Consider the following 23,814-nt stretch of genomic DNA (forward strand, 5'->3'; position numbering starts at 1 on the left):
ATTTAGTATTTAAAAGACATCATTTATCCAACCTTATAAAATTGATTTGCAAATAAAAATCTAGTATATAAAATTTTATATTTTAAAATTGTTAGAAGTATGTTAGAAATTTGAACATTTTTGTATTTACTATTATTTTATACTGTTTAAAAAAAAATTATATATATGTATAAAATAAAATTGTGCACAATTATAAAATCGTATTTCTAAAATATTACTTCATACTTTCTGCTATCAAAACAAATATATTTATTGTACAAAAAATATTTTTCGGAATTAAGTAGTTAAAAATACATAAATGATTATATAATAATAATATTATATTATATTACCATACAAAACATAAAATATTTTTGCCTTAAAAAAATTTATGTCAAAATTATATTTCAGGGAGATTTTAAAATGTAATAAATTGTTAAATTTATTTTTAGAAAAGTGTATACTCGAGATTCAAATTCCAGGTACATTACATAAGAGTATCTATTTTTACACATTTATGTTTTATTATGTTTTAGAACATATAAGAGCTTTCAATTATGTTTTGACTAGCATAAAATTTTGAAGGAACTTTTCAAATATACTAATAAAGTCAAAGAATAATTCAGTTTGTACAAAGTCAGTTTAATTTAATATCATACTAATCTAAAGTTACATAAAGTATCATTGGCGAACAGTCGTTCTCAATTATCTTCTTGTTGCATCTGTAACTCGCGTAATAATTGCGCTCTTTGTTTTTCTAACTCATCTTCTGAGAGTTCATGATGCTCAGCATTTTCGGTAACAGAACCTTCGCTATGAGCTGAAGGTCTTCTATGCTTTTCCTCTTTTCGTTTTCGTTCTGGTGATTCTTCGGAAGACGGGAGTCTTGAATGTGATCGCTGTACAAAAATATTATATATACATATTAATAAATTAATTTCAAATAATGATAAATAATTTGAAACAATAAAGGTTAAAGGGTACATTAATTATATTTGTACTTACAGAATGACTACGTCCTCTTTTTTTTTTATTTTTTTTCCTTTTCGATTTTCTAGTATCAGATTCAGAACTGTCTGATTTGCTAGGAATGCTTGGTGAACGTGACTTATGACGTTTCTTCTTTAAACCTTTGTCACTACCTTCAGATTCCTAGTAGAACATAATTAAAAGTCAGACATATTTTTACTTTAAAACTATGATAATATACTTACACTGTGTGATCGGGACCGTGATTTTCGTTTCACCTTTTTAGTTTTTTTCTTTTTACTTCTAATATGATGATGACTACAACTTTCTTCAAGTTCGTGCTGATATTCTTTAAAAATTCTAACTCTTTCACTTTCTAATGTGATTGCTTTAAAGTCTGGTTCTTCCTCAATTTTGCTTCGTACATCTTCCCATGTCATTTGATAATCAACACTAAGAGTTTTTAATAAATTCTTGAAACCTGTTTCTAATTTTTTAAATTTCCTAGTTTCTTCCTTTACTCGTTCTTTTTCACGTGCTTCAGCTTTTTCGAGTAGTAAATTGTATGTCAATTTTACATTGCCTGCATCTAACGTTGCAGACTTTCTATCTTCACATACAACAGTTGCAAATTCTTCAAAAGTTGTGTTTACCTGCACTTCAAAATTTTTGTCTTTTAGAATTTCTCTTATAATTTTCTTCTCATCATGGAATCTAGATTTCAAATCCTCAACATAAAATTTAAAAAGGTCTAAAGGTGTTGATCCTGATTGTCCAAGCATAGCTGAAAATCTTAAATCGGCAGATAGCATTGGATAAAGTTCTACCCAAAGTGACATTGATGTTAGTTTTCCTTGTTCATGAAGTTCATCAAGTAAACTCTGAAAAATAATTATTTTAATTATAAAAAATTACTTCTAAACATTAGAAATTTAGTTAAAGATAGCAAACATTCATAAAATTTACTATAAAGGCATCTCTATTTTTTCTTTCCTGTCGTTTTCTACGCTTTTTTTCGTGTTCCTTCTCCTCCTCTTCATCTTTTTCTAATTGACGTATATGATTTTCAAACACAAGCAAAGCATCTTCTTTGTCCATTTCTAATAAATCTGCATCTTCTGCAAAAGCTGCATGTTGTAGAAGCAATGCTTGTGCTTCTTGCCAAGTAGTTCTATATGTAACATCAGTCATAGTATCCAAAACTTGAGCTAGTCTTTTAGTATTTCTTTTTTTTAATTGTTTTGCTTCTTCTTTTTCACGTTTAGCCAAATTAAAAATGACATCTTCATAAATGTCTCGGCGATCTGAATCACCTACAGCTCTCCATACTTCCAAATTACCAAACATTTCTTCACATTTGTAATATTTTGTTGTACTTGTCATTCTATCATTTTCTAATAAAAATTGTTCCAAATCTTCTTTAGCTTTTTTTAATCTGTTTAAGACAATACATTAGTTTTCCATTTTCTTATGTTTAAATACATATCATTGTATGAAATCATATAACGTTACTTACCTTAATCGTTCTTGTTCACGTTCCTCTTTAAGTTTTTGTGTTTTATACGCATTAAATGCTTGCTTACGTTCATTCAATTTCTTCATTTGTGGATATCTAGGATCACTTTGAATTAATTTCACTGCTTGCTCCCATGTAGCATTTGATGGTACATCTCTTTCTCTTAATAATTCTTTAAATGCTTCAATTGCTTCTTTTTTATCTTTGAATTGCATTTTTGGTTCAGGTGTACTAGTGCGGCTATCGTTTGCTGATCCTTTGGCAGAATTACTATCATCGTCTGGCTTTGCAGGGGGAGTAGGAATGTTTATTGCTGCAAGTGTTGCAGCCATAGCTTGTTCAATTGCAGACTTTCCACCTGGTTCCGGTGTACTAGTTTGAGATGCATTTGTAATTGCAATGTTTGGAGATAAATGTTGCATGGCTACAGGAACTATACTGAAAGACCAGGACATTGGTAATTACAGTTCAATCTCATGATTTGTCCTTTATATTGCTGAAGGTTATAACCTGTAACTTTTACTAACGTGTTTGTAGCGCTTGCAACAACTGCTGCCGCAGCTGCTGCAGCTTCTTCGGCTGCAATTCTTGCTTTCAGTTCTTCTAATTCTGTAGGAATTGTCCATCTTGATTCCTTGGTCGTTACATTATGATAATATACTTTCCCGTTCTCTGATTTGTATTCTTTCCAAGGGCACTGCGATAAGAGTAATTCACTAGGTGTTTTTAGTTCATCCGGTTTTTCCCACAAAGATTGTTTTGTAACACTGTTATAATAATAAGTTCTGCCATCTGGAGCTTTGTGCTCAGTCCAATCAGTTTTCTTTTCTGCTGTTCCAATAGGCTGAATACCAGATGCTTCGCTTGCTATAGGTGCTGGAGGAGGAATAACTGGTGCTGTTATTTGAGGAGGTGCAGCTAAAATATAAGAAATATCTAAGTAAAGAAAATTTTTGGAAATTAATGGGTATTCTTTAAGTACAAGTATTGACCTATAACTCCAGCATCTGGTGGAGGAGCAGCAGTGATTGGAAAACTAAAACCAGGAGGAGGTATGGAAAATTGTGGTGGCATTATACCCGGTGGACCAGGTGGCAAACTAGGAGGAGGTATGAAAGGTGCAGTCGGCATAATAGGTGGTACAAAACTAGAAGCAATATTTGGAGTTGCTGGTGGAAATCCAGGTACTGCAGCAGGTGGTGGTATAGCATCATTTGAAGCCTGTAACATATTGTAAATAAAAACAAAATTTAAGGCGTTTAAAATTATATATTATGTATGGTTAAAAATTTGTTTTATTTAGGAAATATTAAAAAATAAACGACTATTTCATGATTGTTAAATTTACTTCATTTATTTTTAGATACAAAAAAAGGATTATAAAATGAAAATAAAATATAAAAATGGAAGCAGTAATTACTTCTACAATATTAATTATATCATTCAATCTGAAAATTATTTCGTTAAAATTATTAAAAATTTTAAAGAATACATTATCTATACAACTGAAGAGTAAGGTTACTAATTGTTATACATTTATTCTCTGTTTAGTAATACCATACCATTTTCCTAAGAATAGAAATTATTTCCTTTTTGAATCAAATCATTGAAAATAAAAGTTATCGTTTAACAATCAACGTTTAATTCTTTCCAATTCAAAGAATATAACCAGCGGTACACTACTCCACGCGTAAACTATATCAGATTGTACTTGATTATACCTAAATGTATAAAGACGTATTATACTTATATATACAGTAATTGTAAAATCTGCATTTACTCTTTCCTTCGTATCAAGAGTATCATAGAATTACATTGAAATTATATAAATGTCTCATATTTTTACTAATTCAACATAATTCTACATTTCGGAAAATATCATATAACAAAATAAAAAATTTATATTAAAATATGTTTAAATGAATTAAAATTTTATTGTCACCCTACGTAAAGATCATACCATATACTTATCGACAGAGCTTAACTTTACTTTTCTATTCTCGAACATTTATAATTCATTCATAATCAACTGTTTAGTGAAAATAAACAATTATGAACAAAATTACGTGTAGTAAAAAGAAAATATACAACGAATAGTGACTTAAGTATATTTTAAGAACAAATTTCTGATACTTCAATAAAATTATATGTGGCAACGATCTACTAATATTGGCATCAATGGCAATAACTGTGACTACGTATACATGGTCTCCACGCCAAATTTTTAATATCGAATTAAAAACGTATTATTCTCGAAAAATAAAAGTATTGGATATAATAGTCGATGATTCGCATAATTTTTAAGAATGCCTTTGTGAACATTGTAGAATAATGTTTTTAGTTATATTTAAACTTGGACTCTTGTTGCCTTCAATCCCAACCTAATTTTACGTAAACACGTTTATGGAAATTCATATAATTTAATTGAAACGACACGGGATTGTAACATTTTGCGAAAATGTTTAAAAAATTTAAGGACAAGCTTGCAGAAGAAATGAAACAATCACCTGCCAGATTACAAGCGAGCATGCAGCAATTAGCCCAGGTTTGACATTTCATTCAAAACTAAAACATGATTTACGTGTGTCATATACCATTAAAAATATACTTGATATGTATTTTAAATGCTCACGACATACCTACAATCTTCGCCTAATTTCAGATTAGTGTATATTTTTTATTTTAAATTTATAAATCATTTGTAATTATATATTGTGTTTAAATTGAAGGAATTTCTATGACATTTGCAGTGTTTTATATGGAACTTTTATTAAGAAAATTGTACAATGTATACAATCTAGAAAACATAATATATTATCATGTATATTATTTCATTATATTGGTATGATTAAAATGAAATTTACATGTACTATACAAATTAACAAATAATTGCTTAATTTAGGCAGTTGTATCTCCAGCTTTATCCAATAGTTCGATACAAGAATTATCTACATCCAATGATAATTTTAGTCTCACAGAGGAAGGAGATGGTAAGTTCCCATTCTTATATCTATTTCCTTGTGATAATTACAACTGGTTTAAGTTTTGCGCATACAATTAAAATTATATCATAGGAAGCAAATCATCAGACCAGGATACTAGGGTTTTTAGTATTTTTTAAATTATAATGTGTAAAAGCACAAATTCAATAAGTATAATGTGTAAAATATGTAAAATATATAATAAAATTTTCTAATATGCAAAGTTACTTTAAATCAAAAAGGTTTTAAATATTCATTTACAGAAACTCCAAAAAATAGTCCTGCTAAACATGGTTTTCAAAATGTGGATTTAATGTTACCTACACCAAATTCTACAGGTATTTCTAGAAGATCATCAATAAGCAGTGTTACCAGTGATACTTCTTCACTTTTTCCAATTTATGAAAGTCCTGCTAATTTATATCATTTGCAGGTAAGATATTTGAAAAATATTAAATGTTTAAAATTCTTTCAAATGTAGTTAAACATTGATTTTTGTTTTCTTTGTAGTCTGATATGGATCAATCCGCTAGTGAAATAGATGAAAATATAAGTCCACAATTAGATAAAGTTACAAAAGACCATATATATTCAGCATACCGAAAAGTACAAGCAAAATATCACAAATATCGTGGAAGATATACTGACTTAGCAACACATTATCGAGATTTAGAAAGAGAAAATACCAAGTTGAAATCAGTTTTAGTCGAAAGTCAGGACAAAGCTTTAAGACGAATAACCGATTTGAAAGAACAATGTCAGTTAGAACAACAGGCAAAAGCTCATTTGGAGGAAGCATTGAGAAATGACATTGAAGAAAAAGGTCATATAATAAATACATTAAATACAAAGGTAATCCTAGAAAAAATTATTTTATAACAGATTCTAGCACTACTTTTATTTCAGATAAAACTTTTGCAATCAAGTGAACCAATGTTAGAAGGTGCAACATTGGATGCTAATGATTATAAAGAAAATTTAAAAGACAATCTCATTGATTTAAATGCTGAATCATCTAATAATTCTGATGAAAATGCTTTGTTAACAGAGAATATACAATTGAAGGATAAACTGAAAAAATTAGAAAATGTCGTTCTCAAATATAAGGAGTCTTTGAAACGAAATAAAGAAAAGTTTACTGAAGTATTAACAGAGAAAAATATGTTAGTGTCCGATTATGAAGCATTACAAAATTCCTACACTGAAAAAGACAAAGAATTAAATAATGCATCTACAAAAATTAAAAACATAACAGATCAAATGAACATTTTAAAAAGACGTGAAGAAGAATCTGCTATATCATTAGCTGAAAACAAACTTTCAATACACAGAGAATTGGAAGACAAAGAGGAACAAATCAAACAACTTAGATTAGATTTAAAACACATGTCAGAATCTAAGGATAACTTAAGTGAAACTATTGAAAAATATAAAGCTGAAGTGGAAAAATTAAAATTACTACATTCTGGTCACAATTTAGATTCAGAAAAAAAAGAAGTCATACAAGATATTTCCCGGGGAAAATCAGAAGCTCTAAAACTTATGCAGCAAGAAATGCAACAGAAATTAATCAACTTGGAAGAAAAAATGGGATTAAAATATCATGAAGAAGTTGATCGTAATAAGGAACTTTTGAAAAGATTGGAAAAATATGAAAAAGAAATTATGCCAGAAAAAATTTCAACAGTGGAAAATAATGAAATATTTCAAGATTTGAAATCTGAATTAGATAGAAAAAAAAATGAATTAGAAGAAATGAAACAGAAATTAGAGGAAGTACAAAAACTTGTGGAAGAATATCAAATTGACAAAGACAAATTATACATGGAACTTTCAAATTGCAAACTTAACTGTACAGAATTAAAGAATGAACAAGATGCACAAAAAATTATTATAGAAGAAAAAAAGAAAGAAGCGCAAGCAACAATTGAAAAGTTGCAGGCTACTGTGCAAAGTCTTGATAAAGAATTGGAAAATATGAGGAGTGCTTTAATAGATAGAGACAGAGTATGTGAAAATTATAATATTAAAATTCATGAATATGCAGGACAACTAGAGAAAGCTAAAGAGAAGTTATATGCCCAAGATATAGAAATAAAAACTCTTAAAGAAAAGGGGCAAGACAATACAGAAATGAATAAATTAAATGAGGAATTAGAAAATAAAAATACTGAATTACTTAGAGTATACAATGAACTTAAATCTTGTAAATGTAGTATCTCTGATCTTAAAATCAAACTTCAAACGAATAGTTCTAATATTGACTTACTTCAAGAAGAAAAAAGTACCTTAATTAAAAATATTTTGAGTTACAAAAATTCTGTTCAAAAATTAAAAGATAATAGTATGCATATTAAAAACGATGTAACAAAACACTTTGCACAGTTTGGTAATGAGATTTCAGATTTGAAGAATGTACTTACTACATATCTAAATCAAAATAATAATATCCAAATAGATGAAGTACAAAATTTACAAACTAAATTAGAAGATTTGGAAAAATTCAAACAGAAACATGACAAACTACAAATAGAATTAGAAAATACTGTACACCTTAAATCGAATTTGGAAGTAGATCTTAAAAAATATAAGGAACAGTTAAAAGAAATGTCAATAAGACTTGAGCAACAAAATGAACTCAATGTAGTAAAAAATTCTAAACTTACAGCTGAAATTGATAATCTTAATTTCAAATTGCACGATTTAAGAAACTTATCAGAAGAAATGAAGTCATTAAAAGTAGAATCTGAGTCTTTAAAAGAAGAACTCAATACTATTAACACCATGAATGGCTCACTTACTAGTGAAGTATCTGATTTGAAAGTACAACTCGAAAGGACAAATAAATGTACGAAAGAATTAGAAGAATTGAAGCAAAAATATACGAAAGCTACAGAAACAATCGCGTCTTTAAAATCTGAAAATTTCAATTGCAATAAATTGGAGGAAGAAATAAAATCTTTACAATCAGAAATACAATTTCTAAAAAAAAATGTATTTGAAAAAGATATGAAAATAAGTACTCTTAGTGAAGAACTGGAAACTAAAGAAAACCACTTACAAACTTTAAATGTTGATGGTGTAAATCATATGAAATTAATTGAAGAACATGAAAAACAAATTACCGAACTTACAAATTCGAATAAAATGTTCCAGGAGACAATAGAGAGTAAATCACATATACTGACGAATTTAAAAACTATTAATGAAGAACAAGATATAAAAATAAAGAAATTAAATGATGAAGTCAATGAATTAAAGACTAGAAATACTAAATTATTGGAACAAATAAAAATGTTGAAGACAGAAACAGATGCATTGAAATCTGAGAACTACCAAATAACAACACTAAAACATAATAATTCAACTATAGCTTTAGAGTTAGAACAATTGAAATTAATTCAATGTGAAATTAACTTAGAAAATAAGAATTTAAAAGATAAAGAGAATGAGTTTTTAAAACATATTCAAGAATTGAATGAATCTAATGAAACGTTAACAAAAAAAGTTTCATATTATGAGAAACAAAATCAACAATTATTAAATGATAGTACACAATTGAATAAGGAAATTGAGCTGTATGTACTTAAACAAAGTCAAGATATAGAAGATTTAGAAAGTCAAATAACAATATTAAAAACAGAGGAACAATCCAAAACTAAGGAATTAAATTCACAAATTGAAGTACTAACTCTATACCAAAAGGAAACAGAGGAAATTAAAGAACATGTCATAATACAAAATAAGGAATTATTGAATGAAATATCTGATTTAAAATTAGCTTTAAAAAATAGTAACGACATAGAGGAAAAAAATAAAGAACTTTTAATAAATGTAGAATTATTAGAACAGAAATTGATAGCATTAAAATCTTTTGAAGAAGAAAATAATAAATTAACATTAGAATTAAATCACTTAAATGAGGAAAAGATTAAATCAGAAACAATACAGTTACAAAATCACGAATTAATTAATGAAAATTTTTCTTTAAAGAATAAAATTGCAGAATTTGAAAATATAAATTCTGTAAACACAAAACTTCAATCTTATGTAAATAATTTAGAATCTAAGATTTCTAGTTTACAGCAAATAGAATTTAAGAATATTGAAATAAATACAGAACTTGATACGTTGAAAACTACAAATATAGACTTACTGTCTCAGATAAGAAACATACTTGTAGAAAAAGAAAAATTAATAGCAGAATTAGATGAACTAAAACTTATAGTAGATGAAAAAGTAGCAGAATTAAAATTACTAGATACTAGAAATACAGAATTGTTAAGAGAAATTGAAAGGTTAAAATCTTCAACAATAGAAGATACAGAAACAGAAGTAGAAATATCAAAAAGTAACATTGAATATTTAAAGGAAGAAATTGCTAAACTAGAATTAGAAGCAGAGACTCTTAAAGAACTAAATACTGCACTACAAAAAGAAATACAACATGTTCATATTAGTAAGGATGTAGATGAATCCCTTGTTAAAGAAAGTTACAGAGTACAAGAAGAAAATAAAAAATTGAAAGCACAATTGGATGAAGCATTAATAACATTCCAAGCAAAAGAATCACAGATGCAAATTGTAAATAATGAATTGAAAAATCAAGTGGACAAATTACGAGAAGAATTAAAAACAAACGAAGAAGAGCAAAGCATGAGATTAAAACAATTAGTTAAAGAATTTCAAGTTCAGTTACACGACAAGGAAGAAGAATTACATGCTGCATTAGAAAAAAGATTTGGTAAATTTAAATTTAATTTGGATTACAATTATTTCAGTCTTGTTCATTTCTTATAAATTGCATATATAAATAAGTATTCTAATATACTACAATTAATATTATACTTTTATTCAGACAACCGGCAAAATTATGTATCAAATCTTATGCAACAATATAAAGAACAATTAAAAGATTTGCAAATAGAATTAGTAGCAAAATCTGAACAAATTGAAAATTTAATTTTGGAAAATAAGAATCTAATGGCTCAAAAAGCAAAGGACATAAATCAATTAATGGAGAAAATTACATTAATAAAAAAGGAACATACAGATGAACTTAAAGAAACTGAGAAAAAGTGGAAGTCAATTATACAGCAAAAAACTGACAAGTTGGAAACAAAACACGAGGATGAAATTAATGAATTAACAAAAGAATGGCGAAATGAAAGAAGGGTCAGTTAAAATAAATTTAAAATGAGTGAAATTTTTTGGATAAAATTAGTCGTTTTTAAATTTCATTTCAAATCTTCTTTACTATTATTTTGATATTTTTTTTATACATGTAATATTTGTAGTTCCTTTTGTCAATTTCTCTAATTTTATTTGCATTTATATTTCTTTCAGCCTGATATACCAACTGATTTAGCTCTTAAGGTAAAAACTTCCCTTCGTTTTGTTTTTTTGAATACAATTTTATTTTAGTTATATTTTGCAATATTTTTTTATTGCATACACAATATGTGTAAGTAATTAAATTAAGATAATGTGTGTAAATATGGAGTCAGAATTAATCAAAGATACAATTTTACTTAGGAATTAGAGAGCACGTCACGAGTTGCAATGGCAGCAGTACAGTCGAATACTGGTTCTTTCCACACCCTTCAACAGACATTAACAGCTCAGAGGCGAGAATTGGCTGAACTTAGAAAATTAGTAAAATTAAGACATGATACATTAGAAGATTTAACAGAAATCGAATACCTTAAAAATATTTTATTTGAGTATATGATGGGAAGAGAAACGATGGTGCTTGCTAGAGTAATTGCTGCAGTTGTTAAATTTGATCAAGAACAAACATCAAAAATACTTAAGAAAGAAGAAGATAAGATGACACTGGTAAAGAAAGTTAACAAGAATATATTAAAGTTTTTAGATGTCGTAAATCTCAATCACTTAATGTTTCAGCTTGGTTCTCTGGGTCTCACATAGTGCAAAATAGTGTATATAATTTAATACTGTGTAAGTACTTTTATATATTAGGTTATAAGTATCCTGTATTTATTTGTAGAGCATATGGTTTGAAAGAATTAATGCTGTTTAAAAAATTATGAATGCATAATATGTAGAAGATACATGTATAATGTAAAAAGTTTTGCACAGTTTATTGATAGGTATATGATAAGGTATATGATTATTTCACTTTCTAGTATAATCTCCTACCATACAAGGATAAATATGAATTGTTCATCTATAAACATGGTATGATCTTATTAACTTTTATAACCATTTATAAATTTATTACTAGAATAAACATTTACTGTTACAATTATTGCCTGCAATTTATGCACATGCTTCTCCCTAAGATTCTTTGTGTAATGGAGTATTAGGTATGAAAACTATGTAATATTTTCTAAATAATGTATTTTTAACATGTACATAATTATGTAATTAATGTTAATAAATGATTTAATATAGTATTATATCACTTCAATTTTGAACCACTATTAACACTATATTTGTACAAATGCTTATTATAATTTCTGGTGTAACTATGAAATAAAGAGCCAACATTACATCAGTTGTTCAGTATTTTTCAATAGTGAATCAAAGAAATTTTTTCTATCTAAAATTGGTGCTCCATTTTTAATTAAAAAGTGTGTTCTATCTCCATTTATTGTAAATAATTTTTTTCCTTCATCTCCTAAAAGAGTTCTCAAAGCAATGTTTCGATTTAATAATTTCCCATAAAATTCCTTGCCACCTTGAATGTACTCAGGACCTAGTTTAGATACTAGTAAATCTACATGACGATCAGATTCATAATTAATAAAATTTATAGTTGGAAACCATGTCAATATTGTTAGACTGTAACATACAAATGTAAACAAATGGGTATACAATTTTTTTCTTCTATCAAATTTTAATTTCTTATAAATTGCAGCATATAACAAAGCTGCTGCCACTATATGAAATATCAACTGAAGGAACACATATCCTGGGTTCCTTTGTAACAGGATAATTTCTCGAGCCATTGCAAACTTTTGAGCATTTTCTGAAAGTATTAGTGAATTTAAATAATATTTTGAAACCTGCTTACTAAAATCAATAGGTTTATTATTTAAAAATAAGTCGATATTCTTTATAACATCTATCTTTTCATATGCAAAATTCATTGGAATTCCAACTAGTGCACCAAATCTACTGCGTAATGAACCAGCACTATGTATATCGCTATCACAAGCATTGAAAAGTTGAAGTTTTTCCTTTCGGTCTTGTGATAATTTTAAATCATCCATTACTTTTTGGAATATTTTCTGCTGTTTTTCCGTAACAGGTTCTTCTGTTTGATCCTCGCTATTTTATAATTCAATAATATTAATATCAATTACAAAATATTAAACACATCTTAATGTTTCCAAATACTCACCGATATTTACATTTATGTTGTCTAAATCTTTTTAAACCTACAGTTTCTGACCATGCTACAACACTCACTGTTATAATAGTTGTACCCACTGTCAATTTGTTATATAAACCCATTGTGGAACAATTTTATTCTTTACAGATTCTAAAATTGAATAATTTGATGTAATTACTGTCAAATAATAAAAAATGGTATAATTCGAACAATAACAACCAAAAAGTATAAAAACTAACTCAAAACCAGTAATCAACTAACATAATTTATAGTTACAAAAATGAAAAAGCTATAATTTTATTCGTATATGTATATCATTACATAAACATAACCTATAAATATTTAATCAAAAGTTTGCATTGATTTTAGATAATATGTATACATAACATAATTACAATATTACTAATACAGTTAGATATTTACAGCACGATATTTTATATTTTAGATCCTAAAAAACGATAAATGTGAGTATTGAAATGCGCTTTTTAGAGATATTTGATAATAATTATCAAACGCTTGTTTTAAGATTTTTTAGAGGCAATATTATTAAAAGAATAAATCTAACAAATTGGATTTATTTATCGTTCTTTTATGATAATTGAGTATTATCACATACAAAAGCTGAAACTAAAAGCACGTGTATTACACAAGGTTAGATATACAATATATGCATCATATGTACATATACATAGGTGTATGTTACATGTGTTTTTAAAATACAGTTCAACAAATTCTGTACCAGTAAATAAACATTTTTTTTTTAAATTATCTCTTTATTCATACCAACCCTAAACTAAAAGTTTTTACATTTTTCGTAAAATATCATAAATATATAATATTTTTCTTATATCATTTATTAGTCAAATATTATTACATGTCATTTAACAGTGTCACTTCAAGTTTCAAATTTAAATCTTTTATTATCGTACAAACAAATAAGAAGAAACGAATTTAAAGAGTCGTGTAATTTTTAATTAAACTTAGGGAACAACAATACAGTAAATATTAAATTTTAAATAATAAGAATTAACTCCTTATTTATTTGTATTATTTCTAATGTTTACTATGGTAATGACTGTTGTATGTTTGCCATATATATTGGTCATTACTTAGGTCACCGATGGAAAAAATTCGAATACAAATCTGGGAACAGGTTGTTTACTGTTTTCGTCAGTTTATGTATCTTCAGGATGGATACCAGCACGTGTTCTTCCACAGGACAAAATTCTCTTCAATCTTCTGCACAGCGAAAGTTTTATCAGTGGGTGCTTAAATGGATAAATGGTATACACGCATCTGCCGAGTCAAATACTGAAGAAACGCATGACGTTCGAAATCTAAAACAGCTAGACGTACCGACGTTAGCCACCTTCTTACAGGCGATTGGATTTAAACTCCTTTCGTTCGAGAAAAATAGTAACAAACAACAAAAGGATGAGAATGATATCTCGACATCTGAGCCAAGCGTTCTTAAAATCGCTATTGAATGTGGTTCCTCAAATATGAGAGCAATTTTGGAATTAGGAGGGATTACGTGTCGATGTCCAAATCCTGATAATATCAAGGATGCATCCTTTTGGAGCGTTAGTGGCACTGGACCTACTGGAAGTACTGTATGTAGAAAGTGACCATTCGTACCATAATTAAATTGAATTGACTGTAATTAATTGTAATCAATTTCGTAATACCGTTTTTTAGTGATTTTGAATCATGTAGTTTGAAAATTAATGCGATTATTCCAATTGAATAATTCGATATTTATTTCAGGACAACACTGTAAAAAAGGTAGAGGAAACTGGTAGTAATTTATTACCGTGTCTATCGAAAGATATTACTCGAGTTTTGCGCGATGTATCGTACAGATTGTTCGAAACTATCGTATGCGAACCGGATATCAATCGTAACACGGACGCAAGTTTAAATATCTCACAGACGAGTAATGCGTCTTATGAATCAAAAGCTACGCAGAAAAATATGAATACAGAAATTGGAGTTGTACGAAGCTATACGGAACCGGAAATGTTTTTTCGCACAAACAGTTTAAACTCAAAAGTGAGTATGCAACATACTATATATTTTTGTGCATATAATCAAAGTGTCTATAACATTTATCGAAAGAATGAGTTGTATGTTCAATATATTTGATGGCGATATTAAAAATAAAATTTTTTAAAATAAAAAGCTTGTACCGCATTCTGTAACATAGTGTGTCTCCGAAAATCAAGAAACAATTGGAAATGATTGTCCAATATCCATTAGCCCCAAAACGTCGCCAATAAGCTCAAAAAAATTTACTTTACAACGCCAGAAGACATGGGACATCGATATTGGAACCGGAAATTCGGACGAAGAGCCACGATCCTTACCGTCAAAACTCCCGGCGGTATTTGTTGGATTGACAAATTCTTTGGGACAAATTTCTTTGGAAGACGAGATTGAAAACCCTAAAAATGTGACGGAATATATAATAGGAGCTCAACAAAATTTAGAGAAAGCTCTTAGAGTGTTATTATTGAAAACACCAATCATTTCGGTTGAATCGCCTAATCAAGGTAAGCATTCACTAGATGAATATTTATATTGTAATTGTTTTCTTTCGTAAATCATATAGTGATTACTTTCTTTTATTTATCAGATCATGACGACGCCTCCGTAAAATCATCACCGGCGAATATATCAACGGCTATCGTTATTAATACTTGCAAGCCAACTCGATCGAATACGATCAGCAGCGTCAAGCCGTTGCCAACATCGAATCGCTTAACAATCCAGCAACAGTTATCGACGAAACCAAGTTTGGGAAACGCAACGCAAAAATTAAAAGTGCGACGCAGCATCGAGCCGACGCTTTCTAAACACTTAACGCAAAGAAACTCAGAAATCGAGCAAGAAAATGTAAGGCCCCCGATCCGTCGTAGTAGTTCTTATAATCCTTCATCTTGTAGTTCCAATTTTCCCATTGGACAAAAATTATTAGGAAGTGGAAAATACAATGCGAAGAAAACTAATATTGCAGCTGAATCCGATTTTTCAAATAGGTATAACGTTATGTATTGACGACTTTTCATTATTTTTAATTCTACATATACTTAGATATTATAGTTAAAACATGTTTTTTTTTTTAAATTTTAGATCCAATGTAGTAGCAAGAAAGGTTGCTACGCCTGAGCCTCGAATTGGTAGTTCTCAGAATTTGGAAACATTTAACGTGTCAAACAGACGTTCAACTTCGATGATCAAACCACCTACAAAAATTTTGAAAGCGATACCTATTAAAATAAAACCGATACAATCTACCAAAATAGTTGCGAAAATTGATAAGAAACCGAAAATTAGCCTTTCGAAAGAATGAATCATTTTTTATTTACAGTATTTCAGTCAAAAGATATTTTAACTTTGTATTTAAATAACTTTAAACAAAGAGTCATTTAGGTATTTTATTGTAGATCATTTAAATACTTTGTAACGCCTAATAATCATCTTTTTTTCTCTCTTCCTATATATACATATCAATTTAAACGATTAAAATATTTCATTTTTACGAAGGAAATTATTTTTCTCATACAATTTCATTTTCCTATGATTTCAAACCTTGCTATAATTTGAACGTGGCGGGCTTAGTTTGCCATCTTGAAACATTTTAGATTAGTAGAACTTCACAACGATCTACTCTGTGCAGAAGTCTGTGATTCAGCGTTGAAATGCGTATATATATAACATTACATACTTTTTTTGTCGTACTTAAAATGGCTGTGAATTAATGAAGTGTAAAATTAAGATTTAATTACACGGTTCGTTTGTAAAAATATTGTGGCCTATCTGATCCGGTAATTTTCTTTTCGAAGCGTTGGTTTTTGACTTTTACATTCCCTATGCCGTGTTTATTCACAATACTTACTCGGTATATTTCTATGTAGCACTGTAGTTGGACAACCGTGATTGGAGCATGCGCTGATATTCGTTTCTTTAGCCATTCTGAGTCTTGGGGTCGGCGGTAATCATTGTCGTGATTAGTCACATTACTGTGTTCAGTTATAGTGGTATACTTTTTGAGAAATTATACGATATGTTTATCAAGTGCGCGTATTAACATTGTACTTGGAATGCGTGGAACATCGAGACGGACTCTACACGTAACGTTTATTCGCTTCACCGATTGATCGATTGAAAAACTTGCTAACCGTGGTTTTTACTTGCTCATAAGGGCTACGAAATTACATTTGTGTATATATGTGTATCTATATGTACATATACACATATATGGTGTCGCCTTTCGTCGGTTCACGGTATACCCAACACTGGATACAAACATTCTTTAGTGGAATGATAGGCGTGTCACTAGATCAGGTATATGGAACGAACGAAATACTAACATTACCAAAATATAATGAAATTTTACTTCTAATCTACACTAAAAAATCAAACATCTGGATAGTTTTATAAATATGGGTACATTTTCTAAATAGATTCCCTAAATTTGGTGAATAATTCATATATGTAAGTGGTCTTGAACAACATTCAGATTGGGACGAATACAAATTTCAATGTTATACCGCGAAATTCTGTTTCATGGCAGACATGTCGACATAATGGCGTCAATGTTCCCTTCGACTATAGATAACTGGATCCTACATTCCCTGCATGTCGCAATAAAACATTAAGCGAGCCACGTGACCTGCTTGAATCACGTGGTACGTTCTAAAAGCCGGGCCTGAACCTGCGCCCTCAAAAAGTTTTTTTTGAGTTTATGATAAATAATAACGATGTCTATGACGGCGAAATAATTATTGTAAATGATATACGCGTATATTATATTTTTGCACGATAAAATTCTAATAATAGTTTTAATAATATAGTAGCTTTGCATTTTCTGTACGTGGAAGTTGTGTTTTCTACAATTTTTTACGAAATATCAAACGTGACATATGTATTAGTGTGGCATATACTACCATAATCATTTTAAATTAATTTTTTAAACAAATTGCTACTTATCACTTGTAACAAGTTTGTATCTCGAATTTTAGCTTTGCGTAATTGTACTATAACTATATAACCTTGAAGTATATGCATATCATGCTCTAAAATATTATACAGTTATAAAATGTATAAAAACATGTTTTATTTTCTATTGTAAGAGAAATCAATAAGATTATGTAAACTACTGTTAAATAACCAGATTTTCATAAATAGTCAGTAAATTTGGTAATTTATTTAGTAGAATAAATATTTATAAATTTCTAATGTACTTTCATATTTGACCATTTTAAGAATGATATTTTATAATTCTTTTTTATAAGGTAGTTTTACATCAATACAATGAATATAATATTTAAATTTGTTGTATGTTATATTTTCAGACAAATGTGCGCTAGCACTGACAACATATCAACGCATTCGTCGCAGCTAAATCGTTAGAGGAGAAGACGCAGCCCTCAAAATTTACTTAAGGCCCTGGGTGTAGTTTCAGTAACATCCTGCATAAAATGGCAGAGGAGTGCAACGATGTTAAGTCGGCAGGTCCGTCTTCACCGCGAAGTCCACAGAATAACAGTGCAGGGGTAAAACCGAGCAGTCCACAATCCCCCAGACAACCAAGGCGTGTGAAGCTGTCACTGCAACAATTGGACGGCATGACAAAGGATGAGCTAGCAGCCAAGTGGCATGAACAGGACTTGTATGTGGAGTGTCTAGAGGCCCAGGCGGCAGCCCAGGAAGGTACTGAGATCACATGAGTGAGACCATCTCACTCACCACATTTCTTAAGCGAATTTACGAATGCCAGAACACAACGGTCTCTTGTAAGAGACAAGACTCTTATAGGGACGCTAAGAATAGGGACCAAGCGTTTTATTCGTAAAGTGTTTAGGATAATAATGACACTAAGTTTCTTATAAGTCTTAAGATTGAAAAACTCTTGAGTAAGTAAACAGCGTAATAATATAGGTAAAATTCTTAAGAATATTTCTTACGACATTGATAAGCGAACGTCAATTGTAGAAAAATTTATGTATCCGTATAAGTATTGGATAGATCAATTTGGTAATATACTTCTTAGATACAGGGTAGTGATATACTAATATTGTATTAATTTCCAAAACTACATTTGTGGTGTGTAGTGCGGGCAATTAAATTTACACCAATATGTACAGTGTTTGAAATTTTATCGGTGAGCAGAAGTGGTGCGACGGTCATGTATACCGCATATATGAGAGAGTCTAATACAATATTACGCAAATAACACAAAATTCTATCATCTGGTGTTGAGATGCGCTACCATTGATATTAAAAATTATTTAATACTAAAAGCAAAGTGTATATTGGAAACAAAGTGATATTGTGTGACAAGAAGAGATGACGAGATTTCTTTGAACGTGTTCACTATGAATCATTCCTTTCACCACAATAAACACACACAGCTTACTTTTAATACGATCTCGTAAGTGACTGTGCAGTGTGCGCGTATCTTTCTACAGTGTAGCAAACCACACTGCCAGAAGCAGGACAGTGCGTGTGTGTATGTGTGTACATTGGATATCGAGTTTCCGCTTTGCGAGGATTTAATGAAATGCAACATCCTTGCTGGCTCTGAATATACAGCTCAGGAGAGTTAAAACAGAGGCCCTATGTCATCCTTTGGCCTACAAAACACTGTGCCAGGGGTGCGTGAACCTAAGTCTTGGTGAAGTACGAAACCTTTAATTGATGCAGTTACCATCTGAAATTCCAGCTGCTTTTTCCAATCCTAACAATTCTTTTCCCAATCTATATATCTTTAATATTATCTTATATTTAGATATGTCTGATGAAACTGAACAACTTTACTTATGTTCCTAGCCATCCATCCCTGTCTATTCCCTTTATGAACGCAATTCATGCATGCATTTGTACCTGCACCATAACATCCTGATGTCCAAATACCAATCTGAAAAATACGAACCTGATTGAATAAGGCCGGGAGTCATCTTGTGACAACATCTGTGTCTGCAACAAGTAGTCTGTCTATTCTTGTGGAAGAAAATTAACGTCCACTCTTGGTCTCGGTGGAAGCACAGAGAATCTCACAAATGGCACGATGCAACGACTCCAAACTCAAAGTATGCGCTAATTAAAAATGTCAGTTGTCAGGCAGTCAATGTCACATACCTATAAAAACATATTTTGTTTATGCGCACTTAGGGCAAAAGAGTATGTAGTAGATTTTCACCACTATGCTTTATTTCACCAAAAACATACAATTATGAAGTATTAAAAAAGTGTGCAGAGTATTCTGTGCCAATATATTATATATGTACATATATTTTAAGGTTTTAAGCTCTCTGTGTGTCTCATAAATTTGAATAATAGATTTTAAATTATCTTAAAAAATTTATTGTTTAAAATTTGAGTTTTTTAAATACCAGGCACAGAAGTTATGCAAAATGAAAGAAATAATCAAAACAATTAAATAAATGTTAAGTCTTAAGTTCAGTACCAAATATATCATTTAATATTTTATACATAAATAATTTAGTAAAAATTCGTGATTTTACAGATGGGAATATAATATTTTGATATCCTTAAACATTAATTCGTATATGAACTTATTAAATTTGTATATTATAATTTTCTTTCACATCATATAGTACTTAATATTTTAAATTAATTGCATTTAAGTAATTAAAATAGATATTTTTATTATAAAAGTATAATACATATTTTTTAAATAAAAAATGGTTTTTTACTTAAAAGTATGTGCAATGTAATCTAACTTTCTCTTGTAATTCATTGGCAGAAAATTAAAATATAATTAAACATGTAATTAAAAGCAAAAATGATGCATGATGATTACATTATCATTTTATGATATTCATGTATATGTGGAGATTTATTTTTTTTGTAACTCTTAATAAATATTTTAAAAATATTTACATAAAAGTTTAGTACATTAATGTATTATGACATATAATGTTCTTTTATAAGTTTCAAAAGGAAACTTTTGTGTTAATGCATTCATTGTAATAAGTATATAACAAATTGATGAAGCACATAGATAGCTTTAAACAATTAAATTTTAATTAAAAGAAAAAATGACATAATATTCCTTTATAGGTGAACTAACTTCATTGAGAGAATCTGAAAACAAATACAGGCAGCAACATGCAGAAGCATCTCATAGAGAGAAAATTTTAGTCAGGAGACTTGCCTCCAAAGAACAGGAACTACAGGAATATATTGTATGTAGATTTCTTATTTTGTAATAGAGAACATTTAACATTTTTAAAAAGTTTTTGATATAAGCGTTTAATTCATATTTGTTTTAGAATCAAATTGCTGAAATGAAAGCTGCTCATGCTCCGTCCGCTGCCGCATTAAGATCCGCTTTGCTAGATCCAGCTGTTAATATTTTAATCCAGAAATTGCGGCAAGAACTTGTTACAACTAAGGCTAAATTAGAGGACACCCAAAATGAACTTAGTGCGTGGAAATTTACACCGGATAGGTAGCTAATACTTATATTTGATCAGAAACGAGTATAAGTTTAACTTTAATTGTATATTTTTACGTATTATTTTCATTTATAGTAATACGGGAAAAAGATTAATGGCAAAATGCAGATTATTATATCAAGAAAATGAAGATTTGGGTCGTATGATTGCCAGTGGTCGAATTGCCAAGTTGGAAGGAGATCTTGCACTTCAGAGAAGTTTCAGTGAGGAAATGAAGAAATCACAGTCAGGTATTATTCTTTCGTACCTTTCTTTAACTAATCAACATTAAATGTGTTATAATACAAGTTGGTTATAATCTTTTTCTTTTATACTATTTTCTAGAATTGGATGAATTTTTGCAAGATTTGGATGAGGATGTAGAAGGAATGCAGAGTACAATTTATTTCTTGCAACAGGAGTTACGTAAAGCTCGTGAGTCAGTAACGTTATTGCAGCAAGAAAATGCAGCACTGAAGGCGAGTTCCAGTGAAAATAACTTAACAAATGGTTTATCTCCGCATACACCACCAATTAAGAAAGAAGAATTGGACGAAAACTCAGTTTCGGAAACAAAAACTTCAAAGTCGACGGAGGATAGTGATGTGTGCAAAGGTGCTAGGACTCCACCGTTATCATCGGGACGGTCGCCTCAGTGTGAATTTTCAAGTACTGAAAGAACAGAGCGAATAGATCGAAAGCCTAATCAAGCGGACCATAATGATGAAAGCTCTAGTGATTCAGCTGCTTTGATTATCAAAGTTGAGAACGAGGAATTGAGTGATAGGGAGGAAGAACACGAAGAAAGTCGAAATAATAAGAGGATATTAAGAAGCAAAAGTCATAATAGAAGTAACAGTAAAACAAATGGGGAAGAGGTGCTATCTAGAACAACAAGGGGTAGGGACAGGACCAAAAGGGACAAAAGTGCTCCAGGTAGTGACGATGAAAGGACACACAAGAAAAAGAGAAGAGAGAGCATCCTTTCTCTTGATTATAACGAAGCTGATGATGATGCATTAGTTCTCACTAATGGTGAGACGCTTCAGAGTGATCCAGAATGAACAATTTTCTAGGATGATTTTTTACTCACAATATTTGTTACATATGAATAAGGCTTTACGTGACTTGACACGCAGTACAAGTTAAATCCAATATTCTATATATTTCTTTGATTATTCGAAAATTATAATAAGGAAATACAAAAATAGATTTTATTGGCAACAATTTTGTATTATTTTTCACAATATGTAAATATGTTTTTCATTCGAGTGTTTATAAGTCACGTTAATGCCAAGAAAACTAAATATGATTACATATAATAATATGTACACAAAATAATGCGGCGTTGGAATAAAGGGATAGATAGTTAAAACTATTTTTTTTGCAATTGAATCGCATTGAGATTTCTAATTAGCATGCATTACTATGTAAGCAAATGCATCAATGTTTCTGAACGACTCATTGTAAATTCGTTACAACATTGATAATAACCCTTCTTGTTAGATTTTTTGAAAGAATCACAAAGGACATGAATAACAATAAAACAATAATTAAGGCTATGCCTTTTCCATTATGTAAATACACAAATGTTAATAATATCTAATACACGACGACGCACATACGTAGATTTATACATGATTTGTGCGCAATAATTTGTATGTATGTATTGTTTTTCCATTGTGAGAAACGCGTGTAGTCATGCGTTATTCATGCATAAAATGTGCTTTTAATTGTGTATAATAAAATCGAGGTCTATTTGTTAGATTTATTAAATATTTGTAAATTATGCAAAATACAAGACAACATTAAAGTCAGTAAAGTATGCGGACTGACCTCAGAAGTAACAAAATATCACATTTGTATCTTTAATTTTTTCAATGACAAGTGTACAAAATATTTACATTACTATTTTGTATTATCCTTATACAAAAACACATGGTTTTCATATCATTTCTCTTATAAAAGTTAATTTTTGTTTAACTGTTTTATAATTTTGGTATATAATATACAGTACGTATGTAAATATATTTCGTACTGAAAATATCATTTTTGAATATAATTAACAATTAAAGTATAATTAGTATATAATTCAATTCGAATATATCTTTCATATAAACTGATTGCTACTGTTGTACAGTGTGACTTATTAATTAAAAATCTCGTTATGGAATACAAATTCAATTATTTAAGATAATCATAGAGAACCAAATAAAGTCCCGTTTTTTTGTTTATTTTAATTAACAATGTAGCCATGGGAATTGTATATTGCAAGAATTAAAACATGTTATAGATAATATCAATAACTTTGTAGCAATTGGAATATTGGTCAAAAATTTGTTTTTGTTGAAAGATTATACAGAGCATTTTATTCACCAAAACAAACCAGAAACTGTAATTCGAAAATTAATCATTTGCACAATATGAGATATTACTCTTGAAAATTCTCTTTACGTATAATTTTTTAAACAAGCGTAACAAATATTTAAAATAAAACATTTTTTCTTTAAATTTATTGTTATTGATAAAAAAATTACAGTACAA

The 23,814-nt window shown here is 29.3% G+C and overlaps 5 protein-coding genes across 20 annotated transcripts; 3 read left to right on the plus strand and 2 right to left on the minus strand.

The window, feature by feature from the left end:
• Positions 1 to 600: 600 nt before the first annotated feature.
• Positions 601 to 5,010, minus strand: Prp40 (pre-mRNA processing factor 40). Of its 2 annotated transcripts, none has more exons than XM_076311887.1 (8): positions 4,972 to 5,010; positions 3,457 to 3,685; positions 2,992 to 3,382; positions 2,465 to 2,902; positions 1,915 to 2,383; positions 1,194 to 1,829; positions 985 to 1,131; positions 601 to 878 (listed from the first exon to the last, which is right to left on the minus strand). In XM_076311887.1, exons 2-8 carry the CDS (start codon positions 3,593 to 3,595, stop codon positions 681 to 683), a joined length of 2,418 nt encoding a protein of 805 aa, XP_076168002.1. In that variant the 5' UTR covers positions 3,596 to 3,685; positions 4,972 to 5,010; the 3' UTR covers positions 601 to 680. The 2 variants fall into 2 exon arrangements, with proteins under 2 accessions (XP_076168002.1, XP_076168001.1); XM_076311886.1 differs by lacking the exon at positions 4,972 to 5,010 and adding an exon at positions 4,027 to 4,163.
• LOC143147042 (uncharacterized) lies at positions 4,500 to 11,837 on the plus strand. 3 transcript variants are annotated; one of them, XM_076311883.1, is made up of 10 exons: positions 4,501 to 5,009; positions 5,367 to 5,454; positions 5,709 to 5,878; positions 5,956 to 6,297; positions 6,352 to 10,189; positions 10,304 to 10,620; positions 10,792 to 10,821; positions 10,981 to 11,283; positions 11,353 to 11,406; positions 11,595 to 11,834. In XM_076311883.1, the coding sequence occupies exons 1-9, from the start codon at positions 4,923 to 4,925 to the stop codon at positions 11,374 to 11,376; spliced, it is 5,199 nt and encodes a 1,732-aa protein (XP_076167998.1). In that variant the 5' UTR covers positions 4,501 to 4,922; the 3' UTR covers positions 11,377 to 11,406; positions 11,595 to 11,834. The 3 variants fall into 3 exon arrangements, with proteins under 3 accessions (XP_076167999.1, XP_076167998.1, XP_076167997.1); XM_076311882.1 differs by having other exon boundaries at positions 11,353 to 11,835; XM_076311884.1 differs by lacking the exon at positions 10,792 to 10,821 and having other exon boundaries at positions 4,500 to 5,009; positions 11,353 to 11,837.
• Positions 10,527 to 17,010, minus strand: LOC143147049 (transmembrane protein 177). Of its 5 annotated transcripts, none has more exons than XM_076311902.1 (3): positions 16,704 to 17,010; positions 12,815 to 12,955; positions 10,527 to 12,741 (listed from the first exon to the last, which is right to left on the minus strand). In XM_076311902.1, the coding sequence occupies exons 2-3, from the start codon at positions 12,925 to 12,927 to the stop codon at positions 11,958 to 11,960; spliced, it is 897 nt and encodes a 298-aa protein (XP_076168017.1). In that variant the 5' UTR covers positions 12,928 to 12,955; positions 16,704 to 17,010; the 3' UTR covers positions 10,527 to 11,957. The 5 variants fall into 5 exon arrangements, with proteins under 5 accessions (XP_076168017.1, XP_076168018.1, XP_076168015.1 ...); XM_076311903.1 differs by lacking the exon at positions 16,704 to 17,010 and adding an exon at positions 13,422 to 13,437; XM_076311900.1 differs by lacking the exon at positions 16,704 to 17,010 and adding an exon at positions 13,045 to 13,099.
• On the plus strand, positions 13,134 to 16,240 carry LOC143147046 (uncharacterized). 6 transcript variants are annotated; one of them, XM_076311891.1, is made up of 6 exons: positions 13,134 to 13,269; positions 13,919 to 14,418; positions 14,573 to 14,857; positions 15,012 to 15,357; positions 15,441 to 15,843; positions 15,938 to 16,240. In XM_076311891.1, exons 2-6 carry the CDS (start codon positions 13,996 to 13,998, stop codon positions 16,155 to 16,157), a joined length of 1,677 nt encoding a protein of 558 aa, XP_076168006.1. In that variant the 5' UTR covers positions 13,134 to 13,269; positions 13,919 to 13,995; the 3' UTR covers positions 16,158 to 16,240. The 6 variants fall into 6 exon arrangements, with proteins under 6 accessions (XP_076168006.1, XP_076168007.1, XP_076168009.1 ...); XM_076311892.1 differs by lacking the exon at positions 13,134 to 13,269 and adding an exon at positions 13,332 to 13,456; XM_076311894.1 differs by lacking the exon at positions 13,134 to 13,269 and adding an exon at positions 13,470 to 13,546.
• Fl(2)d (Pre-mRNA-splicing regulator female-lethal(2)D) lies at positions 16,562 to 23,391 on the plus strand. Of its 4 annotated transcripts, none has more exons than XM_076311895.1 (6): positions 16,562 to 17,152; positions 18,163 to 18,520; positions 20,894 to 21,018; positions 21,106 to 21,284; positions 21,367 to 21,521; positions 21,616 to 23,388. In XM_076311895.1, exons 2-6 carry the CDS (start codon positions 18,289 to 18,291, stop codon positions 22,332 to 22,334), a joined length of 1,410 nt encoding a protein of 469 aa, XP_076168010.1. In that variant the 5' UTR covers positions 16,562 to 17,152; positions 18,163 to 18,288; the 3' UTR covers positions 22,335 to 23,388. The 4 variants fall into 4 exon arrangements, with proteins under 4 accessions (XP_076168010.1, XP_076168011.1, XP_076168013.1 ...); XM_076311898.1 differs by lacking the exon at positions 16,562 to 17,152 and adding an exon at positions 18,980 to 19,899 and having other exon boundaries at positions 18,405 to 18,520; positions 21,616 to 23,391; XM_076311897.1 differs by lacking the exon at positions 16,562 to 17,152 and adding an exon at positions 18,955 to 19,899 and having other exon boundaries at positions 18,410 to 18,520; positions 21,616 to 23,391.
• The last annotated feature ends 423 nt before the right edge of the window (positions 23,392 to 23,814 follow it).

The sequence above is a fragment of the Ptiloglossa arizonensis genome, chromosome 5 (genome assembly GCF_051014685.1).
Source record: "Ptiloglossa arizonensis isolate GNS036 chromosome 5, iyPtiAriz1_principal, whole genome shotgun sequence".
NCBI lineage: Eukaryota > Metazoa > Arthropoda > Insecta > Hymenoptera > Colletidae > Ptiloglossa > Ptiloglossa arizonensis.

Bases quoted from the DNA above. Each gene is read 5' to 3' on its own strand.
- Prp40 (XM_076311886.1), bottom strand. The intron at 3,383-3,456 runs GTCAATACTTGT...CTTATATTTTAG, and splicing joins ACCAGATGCTGGAGTTATAG to CTGCACCTCCTCAAATAACA. The intron at 2,384-2,464 runs GTAAGTAACGTT...TGTCTTAAACAG, and splicing joins CGTGAACAAGAACGATTAAG to ATTAAAAAAAGCTAAAGAAG.
- LOC143147042 (XM_076311882.1), top strand. From the start codon at position 4,923: ATGTTTAAAAAATTTAAGGACAAGCTTGCAGAAGAAATGAAACAATCA. The intron at 5,455-5,708 runs GTAAGTTCCCAT...ATTCATTTACAG, and splicing joins TCTCACAGAGGAAGGAGATG to AAACTCCAAAAAATAGTCCT. The intron at 10,621-10,791 runs GTCAGTTAAAAT...TATTTCTTTCAG, and splicing joins AATGGCGAAATGAAAGAAGG to CCTGATATACCAACTGATTT.
- LOC143147049 (XM_076311902.1), bottom strand. From the start codon at position 12,927: ATGGGTTTATATAACAAATTGACAGTGGGTACAACTATTATAACAGTG. The intron at 12,742-12,814 runs GTGAGTATTTGG...ATTATAAAATAG, and splicing joins CAACATAAATGTAAATATCG to CGAGGATCAAACAGAAGAAC.
- LOC143147046 (XM_076311888.1), top strand. From the start codon at position 13,888: ATGTTTGCCATATATATTGGTCATTACTTAGGTCACCGATGGAAAAAA. The intron at 14,858-15,011 runs GTGAGTATGCAA...TCTGTAACATAG, and splicing joins CAAACAGTTTAAACTCAAAA to TGTGTCTCCGAAAATCAAGA. The intron at 15,844-15,937 runs GTATAACGTTAT...TTTAAATTTTAG, and splicing joins GAATCCGATTTTTCAAATAG to ATCCAATGTAGTAGCAAGAA.